Source organism: Dermacentor variabilis, chromosome 5 (genome assembly GCF_050947875.1).
Source record: "Dermacentor variabilis isolate Ectoservices chromosome 5, ASM5094787v1, whole genome shotgun sequence".
NCBI lineage: Eukaryota > Metazoa > Arthropoda > Arachnida > Ixodida > Ixodidae > Dermacentor > Dermacentor variabilis.
The window spans coordinates 53,024,932-53,046,783 of record NC_134572.1 but is presented as its reverse complement, the minus strand read 5'-3'; the positions used below and the strand labels follow the sequence as shown (position 1 = coordinate 53,046,783).

At 42.0% G+C, this 21,852-nt stretch overlaps 1 protein-coding gene across 2 annotated transcripts in view; it reads left to right on the top strand.

The window, feature by feature from the left end:
- The window catches only part of LOC142582606 (ATP-binding cassette sub-family G member 1-like), a 76,722-nt gene extending 56,204 nt beyond the window's left edge, over positions 1-20,518 (top strand). For both annotated transcript variants that reach the window (XM_075692489.1, XM_075692490.1), the window contains 5 exons: positions 140-241; positions 3,041-3,209; positions 4,425-4,525; positions 7,902-8,057; positions 8,448-20,518. In XM_075692489.1, the coding sequence (XP_075548604.1) occupies positions 140-241; positions 3,041-3,209; positions 4,425-4,525; positions 7,902-8,057; positions 8,448-8,798 (879 nt within the window). In that variant the 3' untranslated portion in view covers positions 8,799-20,518. The remainder of the gene's footprint in view (positions 1-139; positions 242-3,040; positions 3,210-4,424; positions 4,526-7,901; positions 8,058-8,447) is intronic.
- Positions 20,519-21,852: the final 1,334 nt, after the last annotated feature.

Genomic DNA, 21,852 nt, shown 5'->3' with positions numbered 1-21,852 from the left:
TGCTAACCTGCCACCGCTTTCATATATTTGGTTGCACTTGCCGCGTGGCACAATACGGAAGTCACATACTTTATCATTTAATTTTGAAGCATCTGATGTGTCCCATGGCAATACACTTCCATTTCCTTTCTTCCTGCAGGAAAAAGCTGAAGAGATGGAGTTGCACCGGATGCACGTCAACTATTTCCACCAGTTTGTCGTGCTTGTCAAGCGGTGCTTCTTGTGTGTGATCAGAAACAAGGTATCATTAATAACCTATCTTAAGCCCTAGTGATCCATCGTTTTAGAGACTATTTTTGTCGCCTTTCAAGTGCAGTAGAACCTCGTTTATACGTGTTGAAAAAAAAACGCGAGGAAAAACGTACTAACCGGGGAAACGAATGATCCGAAGTAAGTAAAAAATTTGACAGACTCAACTATTGTTGACATATTACGTAATGCAAAGCGTCGTAATATGTCAAGTCGTAATATGCACGAGACACCGACGCGCATCGAGCTGATTGTGCTCCGTCGGCCCGAGACACGTCTTGTTGTTTTCCTATTGCGTGGTGTTTTAAGAGGGCGACGGAAAATGGAGAGGAAACCGAGCTGGTGAGCCGGATGCCACCAAAGGACAGCGTGACGCCCAAATCGTGCCGCTTGTAGCAGCTAGGGAACGGCGCCACGTTTGTATTATCGCCTAGTAAAATCACGCAGTACGCTACCAATGGCACTACGCACCATGTGCCGTAAAACAGATAGGTGAAGATGTTTATCGCACTAGGTTTGTTGGCGACAGCTGTGAATGTGGCGTACAACGACCTGGGCGGCAATTTGCTGGTACCGGAATAAGAAACCGCGCGCCGTCGTTTTCATGTGAGACAGGCGGCTATACAGTGTTCTCGATCGCACGCGCCTCGCGCCTTTTCTTGTTAACATGGCATCTAGCGGCCGAAAACCTATACTATCGCAGTCTGCAGCAGGGAACAGCGATGAGTTTCACTTATCGCCTATTAAAAACGTGCACTACGCTTCCAACGGCACCACACGCTGTGACAGATAGGCAAAGATGCTTATCGCAATAGAATTGTCGGTGATAGCTGTGAATGCCGCATGCGAAGTTCCCGGAGATTTGCTTGTACCAAAATGAGAAACTGAGTGCGCACCGGCGTTTTCACGTGAGACGGGCGGGCGAGTATTGCGATGAAGCTGCCGCAGCGGGCATCTATACACTGTTCTCGAATGCACGCGCCTTGCGCATTCTCTTATTTACATGAGATCTAACAGCCGGAAGACGTATCATACGATCGTACTTTGGCGACTTACTGAACATCTGTGCCAGAAAATCGTGTTTTCCGGGAACATATGAACAGGTAAACAATGAGCTAACTCTATTGGGTCATTTCTTGTGCTTTCGATTGCGAGCATTGGCGCCGAGAAAACGTCCGTAACGGGAATGTATCAACGAGGTTCTACTGTATCTATAAATAGGTGGAATATACTATCTTGCACAGTAGTACATATTTTCATTAAACATATCGAGAATTATTGCAGGCAGGATACAGTGACCTTTCTGCCGTTCTGTAGGTATGATATAAATCGCACTAAATGCTGCATTGCTAATAGAGCCTGGTATAAGGTAATAGCAAAATTAACCCGTCCAGTAATCCTGGATAGCGCCCACAGTTTTAGTGTATGGCAGTGGAATTGTTGCGGATTCCTCAACAAAAAGGCATTGCTGTGCCAATTAATTAGATCGATGGGGGTCAAACCAAAAGTAATTATGCTGCAGGAAACTTTAGCGGACGAAGTCAAGCTAACCGGGTACAATTCTGTATGTAGAGAAAAAAATTGCGGGAGGGGATTGGCAACCCTCATTGACAAAAAGCTACACTTTATCGAACACGATATCCATCTCGGATTGAGTAAAATCGTGTATACCCTAGTAGAAGTCGTACTCAAAAGGCACAAGGGCAGGGCGCAGAGTATCTTCTGCCTAAACATTTATAGCAGCCCCACCGACAATAAACAAAGCTTTAGGGCACTTTTCAACGAGGCACTCGCAGTCGCAAAAAGCTCCCCGCTCATCATCGAAGGGGCCTTTAATGTCCCCCGCCACGCGTGGGGATACGCTTGGAATATAAAAAAAGGTGAGGGGTTATGGGACCTTGCCACGGACCATCATTGACATTGACATCAGACACATGCTGGCAGGCTGTCCCGCGACTCTCGCTGACCCCGAAGAAAAATGGCTTTACTGGCACAAGATGATATCAAGCTCTTCATATCAAGATCAACTACGAATTGTCCAGAGGGTCCACGTTGGTGCCATAAGGCTCGGCCTGACGGTGCCGACATGGAAGCGGCCCGCCTTGAACTGAAAAGACCGGGCTTCAGGACTCCAATAAAAGTTTTGTGAATGAATGAATGAATGAATAAATGAATGAACTCTCCCAGCTAAATTAATTGCTTGTTCGCTCTCAAATTTAAGAAAACTGTAGCTATTCATGGCATAGTTTGTTGAATGTCATGCTTAGAAGCAGTACCAACTTGCAACTTGTTTGATTCAGAATAAATCGGAACTACATATTGTTTGCTGGGATGCTGGAACCAAAGTGGGGACTTTTCCAATGGAAGAAATAGTGATGCTGTCTCTTTCCCAGAGGGTGACACCATTCTGCATTCTTTAGTTTCTGCAGTGACTATTTCACTCCCCTAGGAAAGATAAAACCAATATTCCTTTCACTGCAAAATTAAAGGAGTTATGCAACAAGTTACACAAAAAGGAGTCTAGATTAGTGGCAACGAAATCTTGCAGTTTGCAAAATTTACTGTGCCCCTAGTACTGTTTGTGAAAAAAAAGACACATTTTGAGAACACTTTGTGATGCAAGGCACTTGAACACCTTTGAAACAGACAGAAGAGGCAGACTGTTTTTTCCATCTTCATTCACTTTTCACTTGCACAAGCCTCAACAGCGAATCGCTTGATGATTCCAAGATGTAGCATGCATTGTTGTCCCTATATCCAAGTCACCATGTGTTGTTTGACGTTCTGGCAGGTTGCCACGCTGCTGCGCCTGGTGGCATACATTTTCATAGCGGGCATGCTGACGGTGCTGTTCTATGATGTGGGCAACAGCGCCACCCGCGTAATCAGCAACTCCGCCCTTTTCCTGCTCTGCCTCACCATGGCCCTGTTCCAGTCGGCCATGCCAACCGTCCTCATCTGTGAGTTTCTGACTGCTGCCACTGGGCACTGTTGCTGAATGCTTTAGATGCAGAACCTTTCCCTAGTCTCCACATAGTATTTGCATTTTTGTCCTTGTCCCTCTGATTAGGTTCAGTGTAGTAAGAAAGGCTTCTCCAAGAGATCTCCATTACTAATTCCTAATCCCTAAATTACTAAGTTAGAGACGAGACGAAGCATTCGCTCTCTTCTGGCTGCACTCTTCGCAATAGCGTCGTCCCACTGCGGGTGACGCTATCAGGCGCGGCGATGGAGTGGATGCAAAACCTTCGCAAGCTTAGCCTTGTACCGCCAATGTCATAACATCGTTGTCCCGACTCGAAACCGTACCTTTGGTTGCGATGCTCAGCTTCAACAAAAATGAAAATTACTTCTAAAATTTGTATTTTACAATTGCCCAATAATTCTGAAAGGTTTACTGCCCCTTCCGTGTAAGAAAAATTCATCTGTGACATTTCTTATATGCACAAAAGGTGCAATTCCAATATAGTAAATATTCTATATGATGAAGTAGAGTGCCAATTTTACCTTATCATATTCGGGTTTCACTGTACGAAGATTTGGGCTCAAGACAGCACAAGATCAATTATGCTGCTATAGGGTTCAACATGCAGCAGGCATGTAATTACTGAGGAATCGAAACTCCGCTGCAGATAACAAGATAAATGGAGAACTGAAGCAGTTAACACATTTCATAGGCATTGAGTAGTGCGTCAAAAATCTTCGGTTTTGTCTGAATGAAAAAGTGGCGGAGAATGCATGACTCAGCACTTTTGAGTGCACCTGCATCTCTGGCAGTGATTATAATGATGATAATGCCCTTAAAGGCAGTGACACCTACCCTCTCAGATACAATGGCCAATAGTTATTAGCCAAGTTTCCCTCCTTCGTTTGTGACTTCTTTTTTACCCTCAATAAACAAAACAAGGGCAGCGCACGAGGTACAGTACCTTTACAACTAACAGGGTGAGGAGTTTTCATTTAAGGCGTAGACAGAAATTGTGCAGGATTGAACAGACTGCAACAGAGGCAGCTTTTTGGAGTAAAGGTGCCGACGCGTCCCATTTACAGTGCTATTTTAGTGACAACATTTGGTTTGAAGTGTGATTCTCCTTACCTACTTCTGGCTTTGAGTGGTAGCACATTTCTTGTAACCATTCGTCTCATTTGTGCTTTTTTTTCTCTCTCTCCTACAGTTCCAACTGAGCTAAGTGTGTTGCTCAGAGAGCACAGAAACTGTTGGTACAGCCCATTCATGTACTACATTGCAAGGATAATTACCGAGCTTCCTTTTACGGTAAGTCCAGAGAAATCACTCTTGTCATATTTTCTTCTATTTAGGCCGGCAGCTTTATTTAACCGAAGCGCGCATCTGCTTCAGAGCACTACCAGCAAGCAAAGAGTATTCAAGGATAAGAAGTAAAAAAAAAAATCTTAATCAGATTATGTGCTTTACTCTATCTATGCAACACCTGGGCTATGAGAGATGCCGCAGTGAGGGGCTTTCAAATAATTTGGCTACCTTGGGTTTGGTGTGCACCTAAATCTAAGTACGTACACGGGTGCATACAACTGGGAATTTAAACCCACAACCTCCATGCTTGGCAGCAGAACACCATAGCCACTGAATCATTGTAGCAGGCAAGCACGAGACACAGGATCCTGATATTGTCACCGGCAAGACATAAGACATGCCCAGCTAAACTGTACTGCAAAACTGAATTGTCAGTCAGGACTGTCAATTTATTGTTACATGGCTTTGTATATTCCTGTGGTGCTGCATACAGTATATAATACAACCAATCATGACATGACAAAGATGTTTCGTTCTCTTGGTTTCTTTTTCTTTTCTTTTTTGTATAACTTCTTCTGCATAGTAGGCCTCCTCAAACAGCTAGCTGAAAGCTTAATTAAAAACCTTGTATTTGAAAAGTGCATATACCAGTGTAGAATGAACTTTGGTCTGATAGTTCGTTGACTTGGCTACCACTGAGACGACGCAATACAACACAGACAGCTTCAATGACCTTTAAGTCAATAATCCAGAGGTCTCAACTTTATTCAGATGTCTAGGACATTAAGCTGTGGAAGCATGCGCCCTTGTCCTGCAGCATGTTTACGCTGAAGTGCTGCAACCAAAACTTTTCTTCGACAAACAGGAGAAAGTGTGTCCTTCGTAATCACTGAAGCCAGCTGTTCCTATGCTGCCCAAGCGCTTCCTAGTCATGAGGATTTCCAATAACATCATATTTCATGCATCATACATTTTCGATAACATCATCATTAAACATCATATATTCATCCATCCATTCATTCATTCCAACTGGACTACCAAGAATTCTCACTTAGTGCTCACCTATACATGAGGTAGCACCAATCACGTCACTCATGGGTGTCTACAAAGGGCATGCCAGTTGCACTCTTCAGCTGTTCGATTTCGCATTTCTGTGTGAAATTGCCTGGAATTACTCTGTAAAAATTAGCAGCATTAACCTTTTGCATTTCTGGAAATGGTTCCGAGCTCTTCAGGTGGGGTACTGCTTCAAGTCTTCCATTAGGATCAGTTGCATTCACGTGGCTCTTTTGCTTTAAAGGTTAATCACCATAATATCCCAAGAAAGTCCCACCTCTGAAAAAAAAAAAAAAACACCCTTGTTTTTTGCATGATTTGCCTTTTTTTCCATAACACCGAAAGGTAGCCCACTTCTCATAATCCCACTGCGCTGCAGGTGTGGTGCTACTTCTGCCGCCACCAGCGGTGACAATGGTAAAACCAGGGTCAATTTCTACTAGCAGAGATAGGGAACAACGATCATTGGGGAGGATAGCCATCTTTGGCTCATCCCCATTTGCTGAAATGGTGACCTTGGCAGAAACTAGGAACCACGGGAGATAAGTGAACAACGCTGTACAATCCCCGAACTTGCAAAACTTGGTCACTTTGTCGCGTAGCATTAAGGATGTCAGGATGAGGCAGAGCTTCGTAATTGAAAAAAAAGTGGAGGTGGTCCAGTGGCACTGGAACACCGGCAGCAATGTAAGACCACCCATCAATTTGGTTTGGACCACAGGCATGTGAGGCTATGAAACTCAAGTGTGACAATAGAACAATGATGGTGACTGTTCTTTTTAAGGTTTTGACGAAGACTGAACAAACCTTCACAAACTTTGGCTAGTGTGTTTTCTTTTTCTTTTTTAAGCTTTCTTGATTGTACATAGAAAGTTAGCCTATTCCCTCTTTTCACCCAGTTTGCTCTAGATTTTAGGTAGGCTATCTCTAAATATTACAGTACTCTAATTTGCATAACTGCTTGTTTGATTACCTTATAGAGTCATTTTCAAATGGTAAAAGCAAGCGCTGTGGTAAAAGCAATCAAGAGAGAATAATTATTTCACCCTTCCTATTTTAAGTGTTTTCAGACACATCTTGTGAAACAGCCAGTGTACATGTAACTCGTGGTGGCGGAAGTAAGAACGTTTGAGACTTTGAACCCGATAATTCAATTCAAATTGCTCGCCCATGTGATTTCCACTTGAGATGAATTGCTATGTATGGCCCAATTAAATATCAACTGGCATTTAAGGTTTCATTAGGGCCATTTAGTGTCTCTGGAAACACATGAGCATTGATCAAAAGACCCAATGGCTACAAGTAATGTCAAAAGCTCAGGATTCTCAAGTCACCACTTTGTAATCTATGGGAATTGTGTGTCTAGTGTCCATTAATCTGGTACAGGACTTCTGCATTCAACACCAAGCCAGGTCAGGGTTGTTCACTGTGCCAAAGGTGGATTTACGCGATACCGAGAAGACAGAAGACACGGGGTGCCGCATAATCAAATTGTGGTTTTGGCGCATAAAATCACAGAATTCAATTACCCTGGTCATGGCCACAAAAAGTGCACCACGGGCCGAGTGCAACATTTTTAATGCGAAAGCATTATATGCCCCATTACGCGAAAATACGGCGTTGTCATCGGTGGTGTGACCGAAAGATGGTACTAAAACAAACTACTAAAACGCAGTTCACGCAGCATGCGTGAACTGTAAAAACACGTAAAAAATGCTCCAACTGACGTCAAATTTGTCAAGCAGGTTTCTGTAAACAAAGTGTAAACTAATGAAATTGAAAAGAAAATTCAGTACGTTTCGGTCTGAGTAGGAATCCAACCCGGGTGCCCAGGGTGCAAGACGAGCATGCTTTTCTGATGTCACGGTGGATCCATGGTTTTGGTTGACTAAAATTGTGTCCAGTGTGTGCGTCATTGCGCATGTCACATCACTTCCTCCGTCACTGCCTCCCACGTATCACTTGCTCTTCGGATTTCATCAGTGCTGTGTCTACAGCAATGCACTCTCGATGGCGAATCACGAGCGTATAAAATGAGGCATGCGTAGTGTGTGCATCATTGCACACGTCACGTTGCTGCCTCCTGCTTGTCACTTGCTCTTTGGATTTCATTGGTGTTGTCTACTGAGATGCATTCAAAAGCATCTACTTCAGCGGCAGCTGTGAAACATGGTCGCCCACAGAAGCACGCCTCAGAATATGAAGCAGGGGAACACAAAGAACATCAATCGAAAGCATTTCACCTAAGCGATCATAATGCTTTCGCATTCCCACACATAAGCAGCCTTAATTACTTCTGCTGAATTTCTTTTCATTTTTTTAGATCTTTGGCCCGCTTGCCATGATGTCCTTGCTGTACTGGACGACAGGACAGCCACAAGAGATGTGGCGTGCTGCAACTGTGGTCATGTTTGTCATCCAAGTGGGCTCTGTGTCCCAGGGGCTGGCTCTTGTGGTCTCAGCACTGAGCAGCATACAGGTAATGGACAGCACCAATGATAACAGGTTGTAATGCTAGCTAATCTCTTCTGACAGTAGACAAGCATTGTTCAGTGTGTCCCATGATTAGCACATAATGGCACCTTTGACAAAATTGCTCATAATGGCATACAAATATGACAGCAGCAACAGCAACCAATGGGAGCACATCGCTGTGGCAGGTATGGCGAAGCCCGCCTGTTAGTCTTCTACATTTTATGCCTGGTCACATAATGCATATTTATGACCCAGCACAGAATTATGAGTTATTATGTAAATAAATATGCAGTAAACACCTGTTAATTTGGCTCCAGTCAATTTAATTCCTCATTTAATTCTATTATCTGCAGTCACTTTGATCCCGCTCTTTCACTCTCTGTCCTGCTTGCAGACGGCTGTGTTCCTGGTGATGCCTGTGGCGTCACCATCGTTCCTTTTCTCTGGCTTCTTTGTGCAAGCAAGGCATATTCCAGTGGCCTTCCGCTGGATTATGGAGACTTCACACTTATACCATGGCATGCAGGGGCTTTTGGAAGCCCTGTATGGCCGTGGACGTCCCGAGCTCGACTGTGAGGACAATGAGCTCTGCTTCCTCAGTGACCCTGAGGAGGTCCTCAGGCACCTGGACGTCAATAATGTCGACATCTCTCACAAGTTCCTCATCCTCATCGCCATGGACCTCTTCTATCGGCTTGCCGCATTCCTCATACTCAAGTGGTGGCGCCTGCGGAGGAAGCGCTAGTAGTCGGACTGAGGTGACTCATTGCATGCTCATTGTCCATCAGCTTATCTGTTAAGCACAATCTCTTAATCTGTTCAACAGTGCTGAGCACCGGAAAACTGGGCTGTTTTAATGTCAGCTCGTTAGGTCTCTTGCTTCACAATGGCTTTCTCTGTCTGCCTCTACATTTTAACAGAAGCTTACCAAATGTAACACATGGCAGAAATTTGGCAGAATTTGGCCGCACCTACTATAGGGGGCTGCGTTCAGGAATGATCACTTTTGGTGGTACATTCTCTACACTCCTTTCACGGCAATACTTTGCAGTGTCACGCTCATAAGGGTTTTACTAGAGCTTCAATGGCGCAGGCTAAACAAACCTTTTTTCTTCATTAGGCCAAGCTGTAATTAACATATGAGCAAAATTTACGTTTCTATACACATCAGATAACGTACAGTATTGCTCTAAATGTGTCGTTCTATTCTGCAGCTACCTTAAATATTGTCCATCATTCTTCATTGACAGTGTTACAGTGTTGCATGATTATGACAAACTTTTCACAAATGTTTGTATGATGATGTATCGGTGGGCAGAACATTGCTTTCACCTTTGGTGGGCTGCATCTTCTACTATATTGGAGGCAGTGAAAGCAAAATGAAAGCCTACATTTTCTGCTGATTGGGAACATTTTGGCCCTTCATAACACTGGAGAGGCACAAAACACACACAGACCAAAAAGAAAGCTGTGTGGTAGATGTTCGGAGCCAGTGCTCTACCATGCCAAAGACATTTTACAACTTTACTAAAATTACAAGTACTGAACTTTCTTAACTTCCCTTTCCTTTCTCTTTCCCCCCTTCCAGCAATACTACCACTTTCACATGACATGCCAACACTCCATCAGGTCTCCTCAGTCTTAAAGAAAGCATTTTTCGTAATGTGATGTGTCTGTTTCCAGCCCTGTTGTTTCAGTGAAGTTTCCGATGACGTGAGAGGAGACTAACTCTAGCATGAAGTGTGTCTTGATGTGCATCGATTTGCCATTCCTAGAACTTCTGACTTAGCCTCTCAGCATACTCTGCAAAAGTTTCATCCCCAGAAGTGATCATTCCAATGTAACGCCAGTCCTTACCTCGACACGTTTTTGTGTCAAAGGTAGTGCTGTATCTCTCAACGCGCAGAGCTTGCTGCTATTCTACCAGGTTTCACTTTGTTCCTTCAGCGCTATGCTCAGATTCACCTTTCGCCTGATGGCGCTTTTTTTTTTATTCGTGAGACCTGAGACGCAGTGCTTTGAATGTGAAGTGCCTTGGTGTGTTGTTCTTCTGTCATTGGTTGTGTTGAATGGACTCCGCTCTTCCATGCACTGCACTTTGATTGTCTTGTGAGGCACCTGCACAGAAAGCACTGGGACACTGTGAGCTGTGCCCTGAACTGTACCTGCTATGTACCTGCGTTTCCTCGCCGCTGTTCTGGCTGGCTGTTTCCCCAGTTCCAACATGTGCTTGTTATATAAAACACGTACTCAGCTACTTCTTGGTCTTCAGTTCCAGTGCAGTATCTTATTGTTGTGCACTTCTAGCAAAAGTTGGGCTTGATCCTCTTATCCCTCTTGAAGCATTCTGTATGTGTTCCAATACTTTGCGGTGTAGTTTTTTTTTTTAGATATGTTGGTGTGTCGATGTGGGTATCCACATGACTTCTTCGTGAATGATACAGAAAACTTAGAGACTGCCTGCAGTTATTCAAGGACATTCTCTTTTGCAGTGCAATAGGAACAATAGGAATAGCAATTCAAGGTGTCTAGATGTGCTGTGATTTGTATAGAAAGCAAGTTGAAAATTTTAGCACAATTTTTCAATCTGCGTAGTCTCTTCTTAAAACTGTGTATGGATGTCGATGACACCGATTACTGGATACAATGGCAATCTCGTAGGCTGTGCGTCAATGCACCACTCCTTTCTTCAGGGCTCTGTTCGTTTGCCATAAGGCAGTGCCACATTTTTACATGCACCAGCTGGAACAGAAATAAATTACTTTCTCACGTAAGAAAAGGTTAGCACAAGAGCATGAAATACAATTTCAGGTGATGCATTATTGTTTACAAGCAATATAACTCTCCCTATGTGGCTTTGGTTACGTGACAGTACGCAGATTGGTTGCACTGTTTCACCATCAAGCGATGCCACTTTTACACCACTTTCAGAGCCAAATTAAAAGTATAATTTCTTATTTATGCATGGGATACAAGCATGCTTGTTTCCGTGAATATGACACACAATCTTCTCATTCCCACCACATGCAAAGACATGTTCCCAGCAGCGGACAGTCCCTGTAAGGAATTACAAGAATGCAGGTAGAAGCTTTTCAGCAGGGCTCCAGGAAAAAGGCTGTTCTTTAGTTACCCACCCTCTTTTTTCTTTTCGTCTGTCTGTTTAACTGTTTCCAATTAAGCAGGATAGTTTCACAGCATATAAACACTGCACCATTCTGGTAATCGTTTCATGTTTCAACTGCTCAAGGGCAAGGTAAAACAGTACTGTACAGTGGAATTTCGGTACACGGAAATCTCTTAAACTGAAGACTATCCTCATGGTTGGTTGGTTTTGTATTCATGCAATTGTATTCAGCTTTGTCTCTCAGTAAATAGAACTCCTGATAAAGGCAAACCAATTTCCCTGGTCCCTTGAGTCCACTGTAATTGTTTTGTACTTAAAGCTTTGATGAAGCCGCTTTCTTGGTTGTCTGGCTGTTCTTAATGCTAAGCAAGATGCAGTATTTCATGCTACAGTTAGGTCACCATGACATCTCTTGTAGTGTCCTTTCAGATGCTCCCAGCTAGCTAGAGAGCAAATTGGGAAGATAAGTCTTTGTACATTTCAGCTTTGCTGGCTGAAGATGCTAGCTGAAGAGCCTTAAGTGGCATGCAGTTCTCTCTAACTCAAGAACCATACATCATTAGTATATGAGCACTTGGAGTTGCTCAGTTATTCTGATAGAATATTGCCCCCTTCATGTGGGCATATCTTGGCTACTTTGAAGCAGAGGAGAAATCAGCTTTCGAGGGAGCTTTAGTTCAAAAGTTTGTCATTGTTGCAGCCTCGACTGAAGGATCTTTTAACGGAACTGTTGGAATCCTTTTATCAGCTTCAAACTGCTTGAAAAATAATTTAAAGAAATCTTGACTTGTGAGCCCTTACATTTTGAATTTTCTACCGCATTTAACATGTTGGTTCAATTTATTAACACAAACTTGTAAAGCTGAAGCAAGAGAAGTACAGAGCTCAATGAACACTCATTACTGTGAGCAGGTGTCCATCACACCATTTAATGCACTGTTTTGGTGGTCTTGGCAGCATTTTGCTTGAAGCAAGAATTAGGGGTGCGTTGTTGTGGGGTTAGTGATCATCCTGCATGCTTGCGTGCACAAAGCGTAAGTGTGTGTGCAAACTGTGGACACTTAACAAAACAATGCCACTCCAAATTCAAAATGTTTAGCACTCAAATTATCGTGTTTCATTCAATGAGGATCGTTCACTGTGAGGAACAGCCGAATTTGTTCATGTGATGTACTCTTTGTGGGCAACACACATACAACTCACAAAATTTATGAAAATGAGACCCTTGAAACTAGGCCACTTCAAGTTGCAGAAACTGACATTAAGTACAGTAGCAGTTGTGACGAAAACGTACACAGCTGCATTAACGATGTCTAACTGTTTAAAACATGTTAGATACAACTTTGAAATCATTCGGATAACTGTTTCATTCACATATTTTAACAGGTGAAGGCTAAGGTCTCTAATTGTGGGAAAGGGTTTCTGACTTCAGTTTCTCAGGACCAGATATGTCTTTTGAAATTCCAAAAACCAGCCTGACCTCTCTTGGCTAAAATTGCCTTTTAACAAGGCATCATTTCACCAGTACATGCAATAGCACACAGGCTAATTTAAGGTAAGCGAGCATTAGGTTAGGACTCTGAAATTGCCCTTTATTACAGAAATATACTTTAGTAGGACGTTCTTGCTGTCTAGTTAGTTCATACTTGAAGGAAGGTTAAAACTGCACAAAAAGACGAGGACAAGCGGTAGGAACACTGCATTCGGGATGTTTTATGTGTTCCTTCTGCTTGTCCTCGTTTTCCTTTTTCTTTCTTTTTTTCTTTTTTTTTTCACAGGCTTAACTTTCCTTCAATATAGAAATATGTAAGCCTGCAAGAAATGTATGGCGTGGAGATTATTTTTCTGTGGCCATGGAGTAAAAGCATAGAGTGTGGGGTGCTGTTGTAATTCAGCTTTCAAAGTGACCGGTTTGAGGCACTCATTCTGACAGCACCCAACCATTGCGGCATCACTCAAGAGAAAAGTGTCAGCATAAAGGCAGGACTTGGGAAAAATGGCAACGTGCCACGCTGGATAGCAGCCATTTGCTTTACATTGTAACTCTCTTCTGGATGAACATTGGAGACCTTAAAAATCTTTTGAACATAACAGAAGCACACTTAATGTATGGGAGATCAAAATAGACAAACCCAGCATCACCCAGACAATCGGACATTTCAGCTTATGGAGAGTTTGTCTTATGTTATTAGTATATCTTATGTTTCCTGAATGTGCACACTGGAACAGATTCTGCATTCACCCACTTGGGTCCTGAGTAGGTGAACGCAGCAGGTGGATCAGCAAAGGCAAGCCTCAGCACAATGAACATTGATATAACAATTTATTGAAAATACTGAAATATATATAAAGATCTTCCTGGCCACATTCCACATCAGCAAGTGTTCTATCAATGCAACTTAATTGAAAACAAAGGGCTCAACACAGTACCGGTTTCAACAAAGCACATTATGCTTCTACATAGTAATGCCTGTGTAAGCTGGCTGCAAGAAGGCTAAATATATATTTGTAAAAGTGGCTCATAACTGTAGTATTTCACACATTTCAGTCACCTGACATGCAACAAAGTGCATGTCTGTTGGTGCTTGGGCCTTGCACGAACAGCAAACAGAGCTAATCTCTAGAAAAGGGGTGACCCTTTATTGTATAATCGCAGCTACCTGCAGCACTGTAGGCAGAAAAAACTGCCAGAGCCGAATTTTGCATGTGCTTTTATAATTAATATTGGGCATAATGAACAAAACTTTTGCCAATTTATCGACCCAGAGGGAGGGCAACCCAACTTAAAACACTGGACATCAAGATTAGACCAGTTCACCTGCCAATAAATCAAAATGTCAATTTTCTTTATACAAAAAATGACGACAGACAAACCCCGATAGAATGAATAATTCTTTAATCGTACATGTGATGCTCACTGACCAATACTCATGTAAATTAACGCCCTCATAACAAAGTGGACATTGGGCATATAAAACTCGTGGCTTTTGCTGCCGAGTGAAGAGCCGCCTCGCCTGAAAATTTCTGAAGGATGTCTTTTGCATTGGATGCACTGCTCCGGTACTCTGCAGACATTGAGAGAAGTGGACTGGAGTAGGTCTTCATAATCTTGTGCGTTGAGAATGCCACTCTTAATCATGCTGAGGATCACTTTAAGGCAGAGTGAGTGAGTGAATGAAGTTTACTTGAAAGACCAAGCTCTTGGTGCCAAGAGGTGGGTGGCTACCCTATTCCAGATAGCTGTGACCCTGTGCTGACAGGCTAGCGCTGTTTGTCAGCCATACCTGGTCCTCAGGACTTGTGCTTGTCACCGGCCCTGCCATTGGTCTTCTGCTGCTGTTTGGGTGGGCGTTGTCTGTGGGCTCTTGTTGCTCAGTAGAGGGTGCGTGGGCTCTTGTTGCTCAGTAGATAAGCTCAGTAGAGGGTGCGTGGTGTTATTGCACAATCTGCAGTCTCTTGTATATTTTGAGGGACACATCTGTACAATAGAATTCCGTGGAGGTAATTCACAGAAAATAAAATTGCAGCACGCTGCGCATTGTTTTGTTTTGAGTAAATTTATTTCTTCCTGGCTTCTTCTTTCTACTCGAGTTAACAAATCTATATAGTGAATGCACCACAAAAGTTGAATAAGGTGTTATATTCAAATTTGGGTATATTGAAATGCCTAATACATCGAACTAATTTTTGCACACCTGCACATACAACCTGTATTTATGTTCTGGCTCTCAGTTGACGCAGGCTATCCACCATGTTCAATTTCTCACTCTGTTTCCCTTAATTTCTTAGCAAGACATGATACCAGCCAGCTGAGCATGGCACCTTGTAAAGGCAGCAGCTTTGTTGTTTCTCTTCAGTACAAACTAGTGTCTAATTGTCATGTTATTTATCATTTCACTGAATCACTAAAGAAGAAAGTGCGCAACTAACTATTTATACACTCGGTTTCTGTTAACATTTATTCCTCATAGGCACAAATCTTTGCAAGTATGGTTTCATAGCATTAAATCGGTAGGTAAAAAAAATGCAGCAACAGTTATATTTATCATTCTTTAAAGATTGGTATGCCCAGGATAGTAAATTTAGAACAGATAACCTATGGCTGCACCTGCCACAATGATTCTGCACAAATCACATGAGTGTGCTACAAGCACCTCCCAAGGATGTTTTTCACCAAGTTTGTAAAGGCATGTTTGCTTCCTTGAGGCATCAGTGAAGCTCTACTTGCTTTCACAAGTACAGGTTATATACTTTTATTACACTGACCAACTTAGCAATGTGTTAGGCCTACTAACTGAAGTGCAGTTAGTGATCACTCTGTCAAATTCAGTTTCGTATAGATTACCTCAATCTATTAATCCTGACAACCACAAATACTAACCTTCTCAACTACATATTTAACGCTGTCACTAATGAGGGCATCTGTACGGCATCTGCATCTGTACATTATTGCATGACTTTTTTGGGCAAATGTCTTACTTCATGTTGTGCTTTGCTCTATCTCTTTCCAATTTTTTACGTTAGTTACCCTCTATACGTTCCTAGTTTCCTCCTATGATTGTTTTCTTCTGCTGGGAATGATAAATGTTATGGATAAAGAATAGTTTATCAAGTATGAGATGACGGCTCTAGGTACTCACCTCTTTACTTTTCATGCAGCTGCAGATTGGTAACAATTTGATAAGTTATATAGTTAATAAGTTTCTTTTCTTTATACTTTCCTCTTTTTGATGTACAGTGCACTTCACTGTTGAAGGGAGCACAGATATGCAAGGCTAACACTATGTGGCTGTTTAAGCTGCATGTGCAAGTGAAAGTAATGTCGATACTCTTTGCAGCTGCATGCAGAGTGATGAGTGCCACCTACCGTAATTTTTCTGTAGCACAGCTAAGCGCTTGCAGACTTTTCCGACAGAAATATGTGCCCATGCATCGCTCCTACCCATTTCATTTTACACTGGGCCACACTGTACGTAATGTTGCTGCATCTCATTGACCATTACACTGCAGATGTCTTTGGTAGTTTGCATTTGCTTTCCTGAGCAAAATTCGTATAGAAGTGTGAATGTGTTTCTGCCTTTTTCATAAACATGGTGAAACTACGATGATGATATGTGATATCGTGAGAAGCCAACAAACAGACCCCAAGGAAAACATAGGGGAAATTACTTTGTACTTAATTGAATTAAAGAAATTATAAATTAATGGCAATGAAAGTGGATGAAACAAAGAACTTGCTGCAGGTGGGGAACGATCCCACGTCTTCGAATTACACGTGCAATCTTTTTTTTTTTTTATTGCGATGAAGGCTTGCCCTTAAGGCATAATTCGTGGAGCGTATATCTGTATTATATGTGTGCTGTGAGGCCTGTGTTGTGCAATCCCACGTCTTCACATTACACATGGGATTGCACGCGTAATGCGAAGACGTGGGATCATTCCCCACCTGCGGCAAGTTGTTTTTTCATCCACTTTCATTGCCATCAATTTATAATTTCTTTAATTCAATTATTAAGTACAAATTAATTTCCCCTGTGTTGTCCTTGGCATCTTTGTTTGTTGGCTTCTCATGATATGATTAATAAAAAATCGGACCCCTCGATTTACCCCCTTTCTTCTCATTCATGATGATATGTGGTGTTTTGTGGTGCAAGGGCCAACCTGGGGAAACTACGAAATCTTTGTTGTTTCATATGATGTTGCCCAATAGCTTGAGCTATAGTGTTCTTATCTGCTGTTTGTAAACATGAGCATGTCAGCTGTATATCAGTTACTGTGTGATCACTTGAGGTGTTGACTTGAGTGTCGGTAGTATTTGGTTCTGAATGTCAATTTGTGGAGTTTTGCAATCATTACTGACTTCACAATGTGCAAGTCCTTTCAATTATCAGACTAGTGTCCCATCCCGTCACAGCAGGAGTTCACAGCTGTGCAATCTCGGCCCTTGCAAGTTGGCGCTTTTGATTTGGTGTTAGACTCTTGGTACTCTTACATGTGTCTGAGCACCTTTGCCTAATATAGTCTGCTAAGCTTGCTTTATTGCATGATTTTTTTGGGAAAATGTCTTACTTCGTGTTGTGCTTTGCTCTATCTCTTTTCAATTTTTTACGTTAGTTACCCTCTATATGTTCCTAGTTTACTATCAGCACAAAATTCAAATGTTAGCAAGTCAGAAATGACTGCAGTGCATTGTCTGTTTCCGAGTATGCCTGCATTTGTAATAGTGGCCTAATTCAGACTTTGAAACATACACTTGAGACTACTACATACTTAGAAACCAGCAACAGAGTGATTACACATCAAAGTTCCATGTAATTATGCACAGCATGCATTCTAATAAGTTATTTCCTGTTTGTGTTTCAATTTACACTGAAGGTACGTAATGGCAGATCAACCCATTTACTCGATGCAGCATTTTGCAGTTTTCAACCAGTGCTGTTCCTTCCAGCACTTACCGTACCACACACACACACACACACACACACACACACACACACACACACACACACACACACACACACACACACACATTTATCTATATTGTTGGCCATTTGTTGCACTTTGCTGGCATTGCAGCTAATGCCCCACCACAATGAGGACCCATACAGTGTACAGTAATGGCTGAGACAAATTTTGTATCCCTTTGCACATAGAAAAATATTGAATTACTTATAACTAAACTCCCATGGCATTTTACATGGCAGTTCTTATGCTCAGAGCAACGAAAACTATTTTTACACGAGGAGTGCTAATGCAGCAGTAAATTTAGCGCCACAATTTTGTACTCCAGAAGCTAGTGTCACAGAGATAACACTGCTACGCGGCTTCCAATTTTGGTCGGCTTAGACACCATTTTACTGCAGCTAAGCCAGCGTGCATGCATCTCTTTCTTAATAATTAGGTCTTGCTTGCAGTGTAGATTCTGGAACGTGTGTGCATGTTTTTGCAGCGTCAAGTGGTTGTGAGCACAAGCAGAGGCCATTGCTGCTAGTATGCAAGTTGCACCGGGTTGCAGTCTTAAAACATGTTAAGTGTTAGTTAACTTTCCATACAGACCACAGAGCGAGACAGTTGCTGAAGCCACTTATCATACTCTATCAACATAAATTTTCAGGTGCAGGTTCTTGAATGCTATTGTTTAGTGAAGAGAAATAGTCGCACCTAGCGCAAGTGTTCCCCCCCCCTTTCTTTTAGAGAGAGAGAGAGAGAGAGAGAGGCTATAATTCTCTAGTGGTCAGCTGTGCCTAGTAAGTCCTGCCTGTATGTTACCGGGGCAATCAACATGCTGTTGTCACTGTCCTCTTCAGGTGAAGAAAAGCCTGTTCTTGGAATGTTTCATGTAGTTGGTTAACCAGATAGAGAGTTAGCCTATAGTTTCCAGTGTACAGCAAGAATGTGATCCAACTGTGCATCTTGTGCATGGGTAAGAACCACGTACTGTTGTCAACGACATGAGTACAAGCACTGACTTTGTCAGTAACCGTAAAGTCTTGTTAAAACTACATGAGCCATAAACCATACATGTTAAAACCATATATGAGCTATAACCTGTTCTTATTACTTGTGGAGTCTGGCAATAAGTCTGCAATTAAGTCTTTATTCTTTTTATATAGAACCCAAGAAATGGCTGCAGCAGATGATGGTGCAAGTATTTTAGAGTTATTGGCGGCTCATGTTTTCTGTAAGTGGCAACTAAGGTACGATTAGGCTTTCTCCTTGCTCTTTAGCCATGATAAAGGCAATCATTATGGACACATGTACATACTAGTAAAACCTGCAGGTGAGAAGCAATAATGTGTTGCAGTGGGTATTCTGGTGCTGTGTTTATATGTGCCCATTCTGTGGCCATAGCTGTGTTAAAGTGTCTCCACAATGGCAGTAACTTGATGCACCTTGTTCCCATTACTTGCTGTACTGACAGCCGATGTTTGAGCGACCACATTTGAGGCCAATCGCAAAACTTTAGTGCTTGGCTAGCTCTAATTTTTTTGTGTCACCTTGTATTGTTTTTCATATAGTTTCATATATGTGCACTTGCCAGTGCCCTTCCATGTGATACAGGACTCTGCTCTTGCATAGAAACAAGTGTTTTGCTAAAGATTGTTATACAGTAGTGTGAAGCATTGTTTTCCTAGAGCCCTATGATGCGTGGATTCTTGCTTAGTTATCGCACCATCTGCCCTATAACGAAAGGGTTTGCCAAGTATTGTGCAAGTGCAGTAATGCCTTTGATTTCATTACAAATGTCTGTGATTGATGCCATCTTTTTTTTATTGCATTCCTTCTATTCCTTCTTGCTTGAATGCACTGCGACCTCATGACATTCATGTGTTGCTTTCCCCTGTCAATAAAAAACTAGATATCTTTCCTTTATCGATCAAACCTCAATGCCTCTACCCAAGTGTTATGTGCTTAGCTATCAAATTGGGAATTTGCAAGATGTGAGAAGTATCTGGACCCAGTGCCTATGTGCGTGTGTGCAAACAACATTCTAGAATTGAAAGGTTTCAAATGTAGGGTAAATAGATGTAAAAGGGTTAATATCCAGCATAGGTGTGGAGTGATTACATATGTGCATGAAATGACCTATTGGTTCTTAGATGTTTGAACTCAAGCACTCCTCAGAAAAGGCATGATAGGGTGTTTAAGTTTATTAGGTTCCGTTTTTTTTCTTTCTGCTTAGCCCAATGTAGAGGCATTATAGCAGCCCACACTTGTTGAGACTGACAGTTTGCTTGCCTTTGCCTTCATTTTCGAAATGCTGTCACCACCAATAGGCAGTTTCTTTGCAGATGCATTTAAAAAATGTATACTGAACATACAGGCCGAGTTTGGCTCGTTAATGTTGTGACCTAACCCTGCTGAAATTTCCTTGTGAGCTCCAATAATTTAATAAATTTTTCATACAGAAATTATATTGAATGTATGCAGAATTAGGTTCATAAGAAATATGGGGAATGTATGAAATTGTTATTGGACTGAATAATGAAATGTTTCAGTAGGGAAGCCATGACAGAGCGTGCTGTTTATGCTCTCCTCCCCTGTGCATAGCATTACAAACTGATTATATTTGCCAGCTGTATAGCCAAAGTTGCACCTTTCTTAGACTTTTGTTCCTGCTTGATTACGTTTGTCTACTATATGGATGTAGGCATTCTTGTAGCTGTGATCATGGAAGTTGCTGTGCTGGACCATGGTGACAATGAATGTGTTGCGAAGTGTGTGATGAAACCGGCTTATCTAAGAATAGGTCTGGTGTTTTCTGTTGTATTTGTACGTATAGCACTTTTACATCAGTCTTTGGTGAAGTGTTGCATTAAACATTCGTTCGCTGAATCACATTCTCCTGTCTAAATAGAATTTCTTATGGCTTGGTGCAGCAGCTCATGCAAAAACAGTGCAAAGAGTCTTGGTGCAAATTAAGAACATGCCTCCATAAGGTGAAATAAGACATGCGTGACACTGTACAACAGGTTGCATGTGCAATTCATTTGAATAGGCACACGTTTCTCCACATCTTTAGTCACTTCTCTGACAGTAATTGCCTAATACTCCTGCACACAAGTGTACCTGGCCACTACCATGCAAACTTGTGTAATAACTGCACCCTTCAACTTTGCGTAAAAGCTTCTTTGAAGATAATGGTTGGGCTTTACAAATGCATCAGCTGCACCCTAAACTATTTGAGTTGAAAATGGGCACCTTTCATCAAGGAAGCAACACTCACAGCTTACACATTCTAAATCGTAGCTGCAGTTTTATGCTGGCTCATTTAGTACTTGCCATTGTTACTGATCATGGCCCATAGAAGTAGATACAGTATTATGTATAACAAGAAATATACATGAACTTTCTCACAACATTTGTGTTTTGTCTGTGTAATAGCTGCAGCTGCACATGTAGCACAAAGTATTAGAAAACGAAGGTGCTTATTGCACTGCATCAATGCATCATTTAAGCACAATACTCAATTGGCATAATCTCGCGCAGTACATTCCAAAAAATATTCACAAGCATTCTGAAGACATCACAAGAATTTACATTGACATATACTTATAACTTAGGGGTGTGCAAAGTTCACTCTAATAATTTGACACAGTTGAATTTGCTTTCAGTACTGCATTTATACGCAGTACAGAAACATGAACTAAATCAGCAGTGCATTTTAGCAGATTTTGAGCGCCTAATTCTTGAAACTTTTGCAAGGGATAGAGTTTCTACCAAGGTAATGCTTAGAGCTATACTGGCCAACTCTGCTTCTACATCCTCCTGATGTTAACAAATAAAAGTTTTGTAAAATTGTTAATATTTGATGATATCGTGGAAATCTTGGGGTCTGGTGTTATGAAGCTTGGACACTAAAGATTTCGTCTCAAATCCCATATTTTTGATAATTTGAAACAGTCGTCCCAGAATCATGTGACGTATAAATGCTGCAGAGGACATACCATGTTTTCGTCTACAGGCGCATTCTACTGAGCGAGTCACAAAATTGACGCCGATTCCCCCCTCGTAAGTTCCTGCACATATGAATTTATCTGCTTGGCCAAATGAGCTAGCGTATCTTAAGCTTGTGGTAGTTTATTCCTTGTCTGTTCCATCTCCTCGTCAACCCACGGCAGGCTTCCCATAAGTGCATTAGGTTCTTGTCCACCGCAGGGCAATTTTCAGTTCT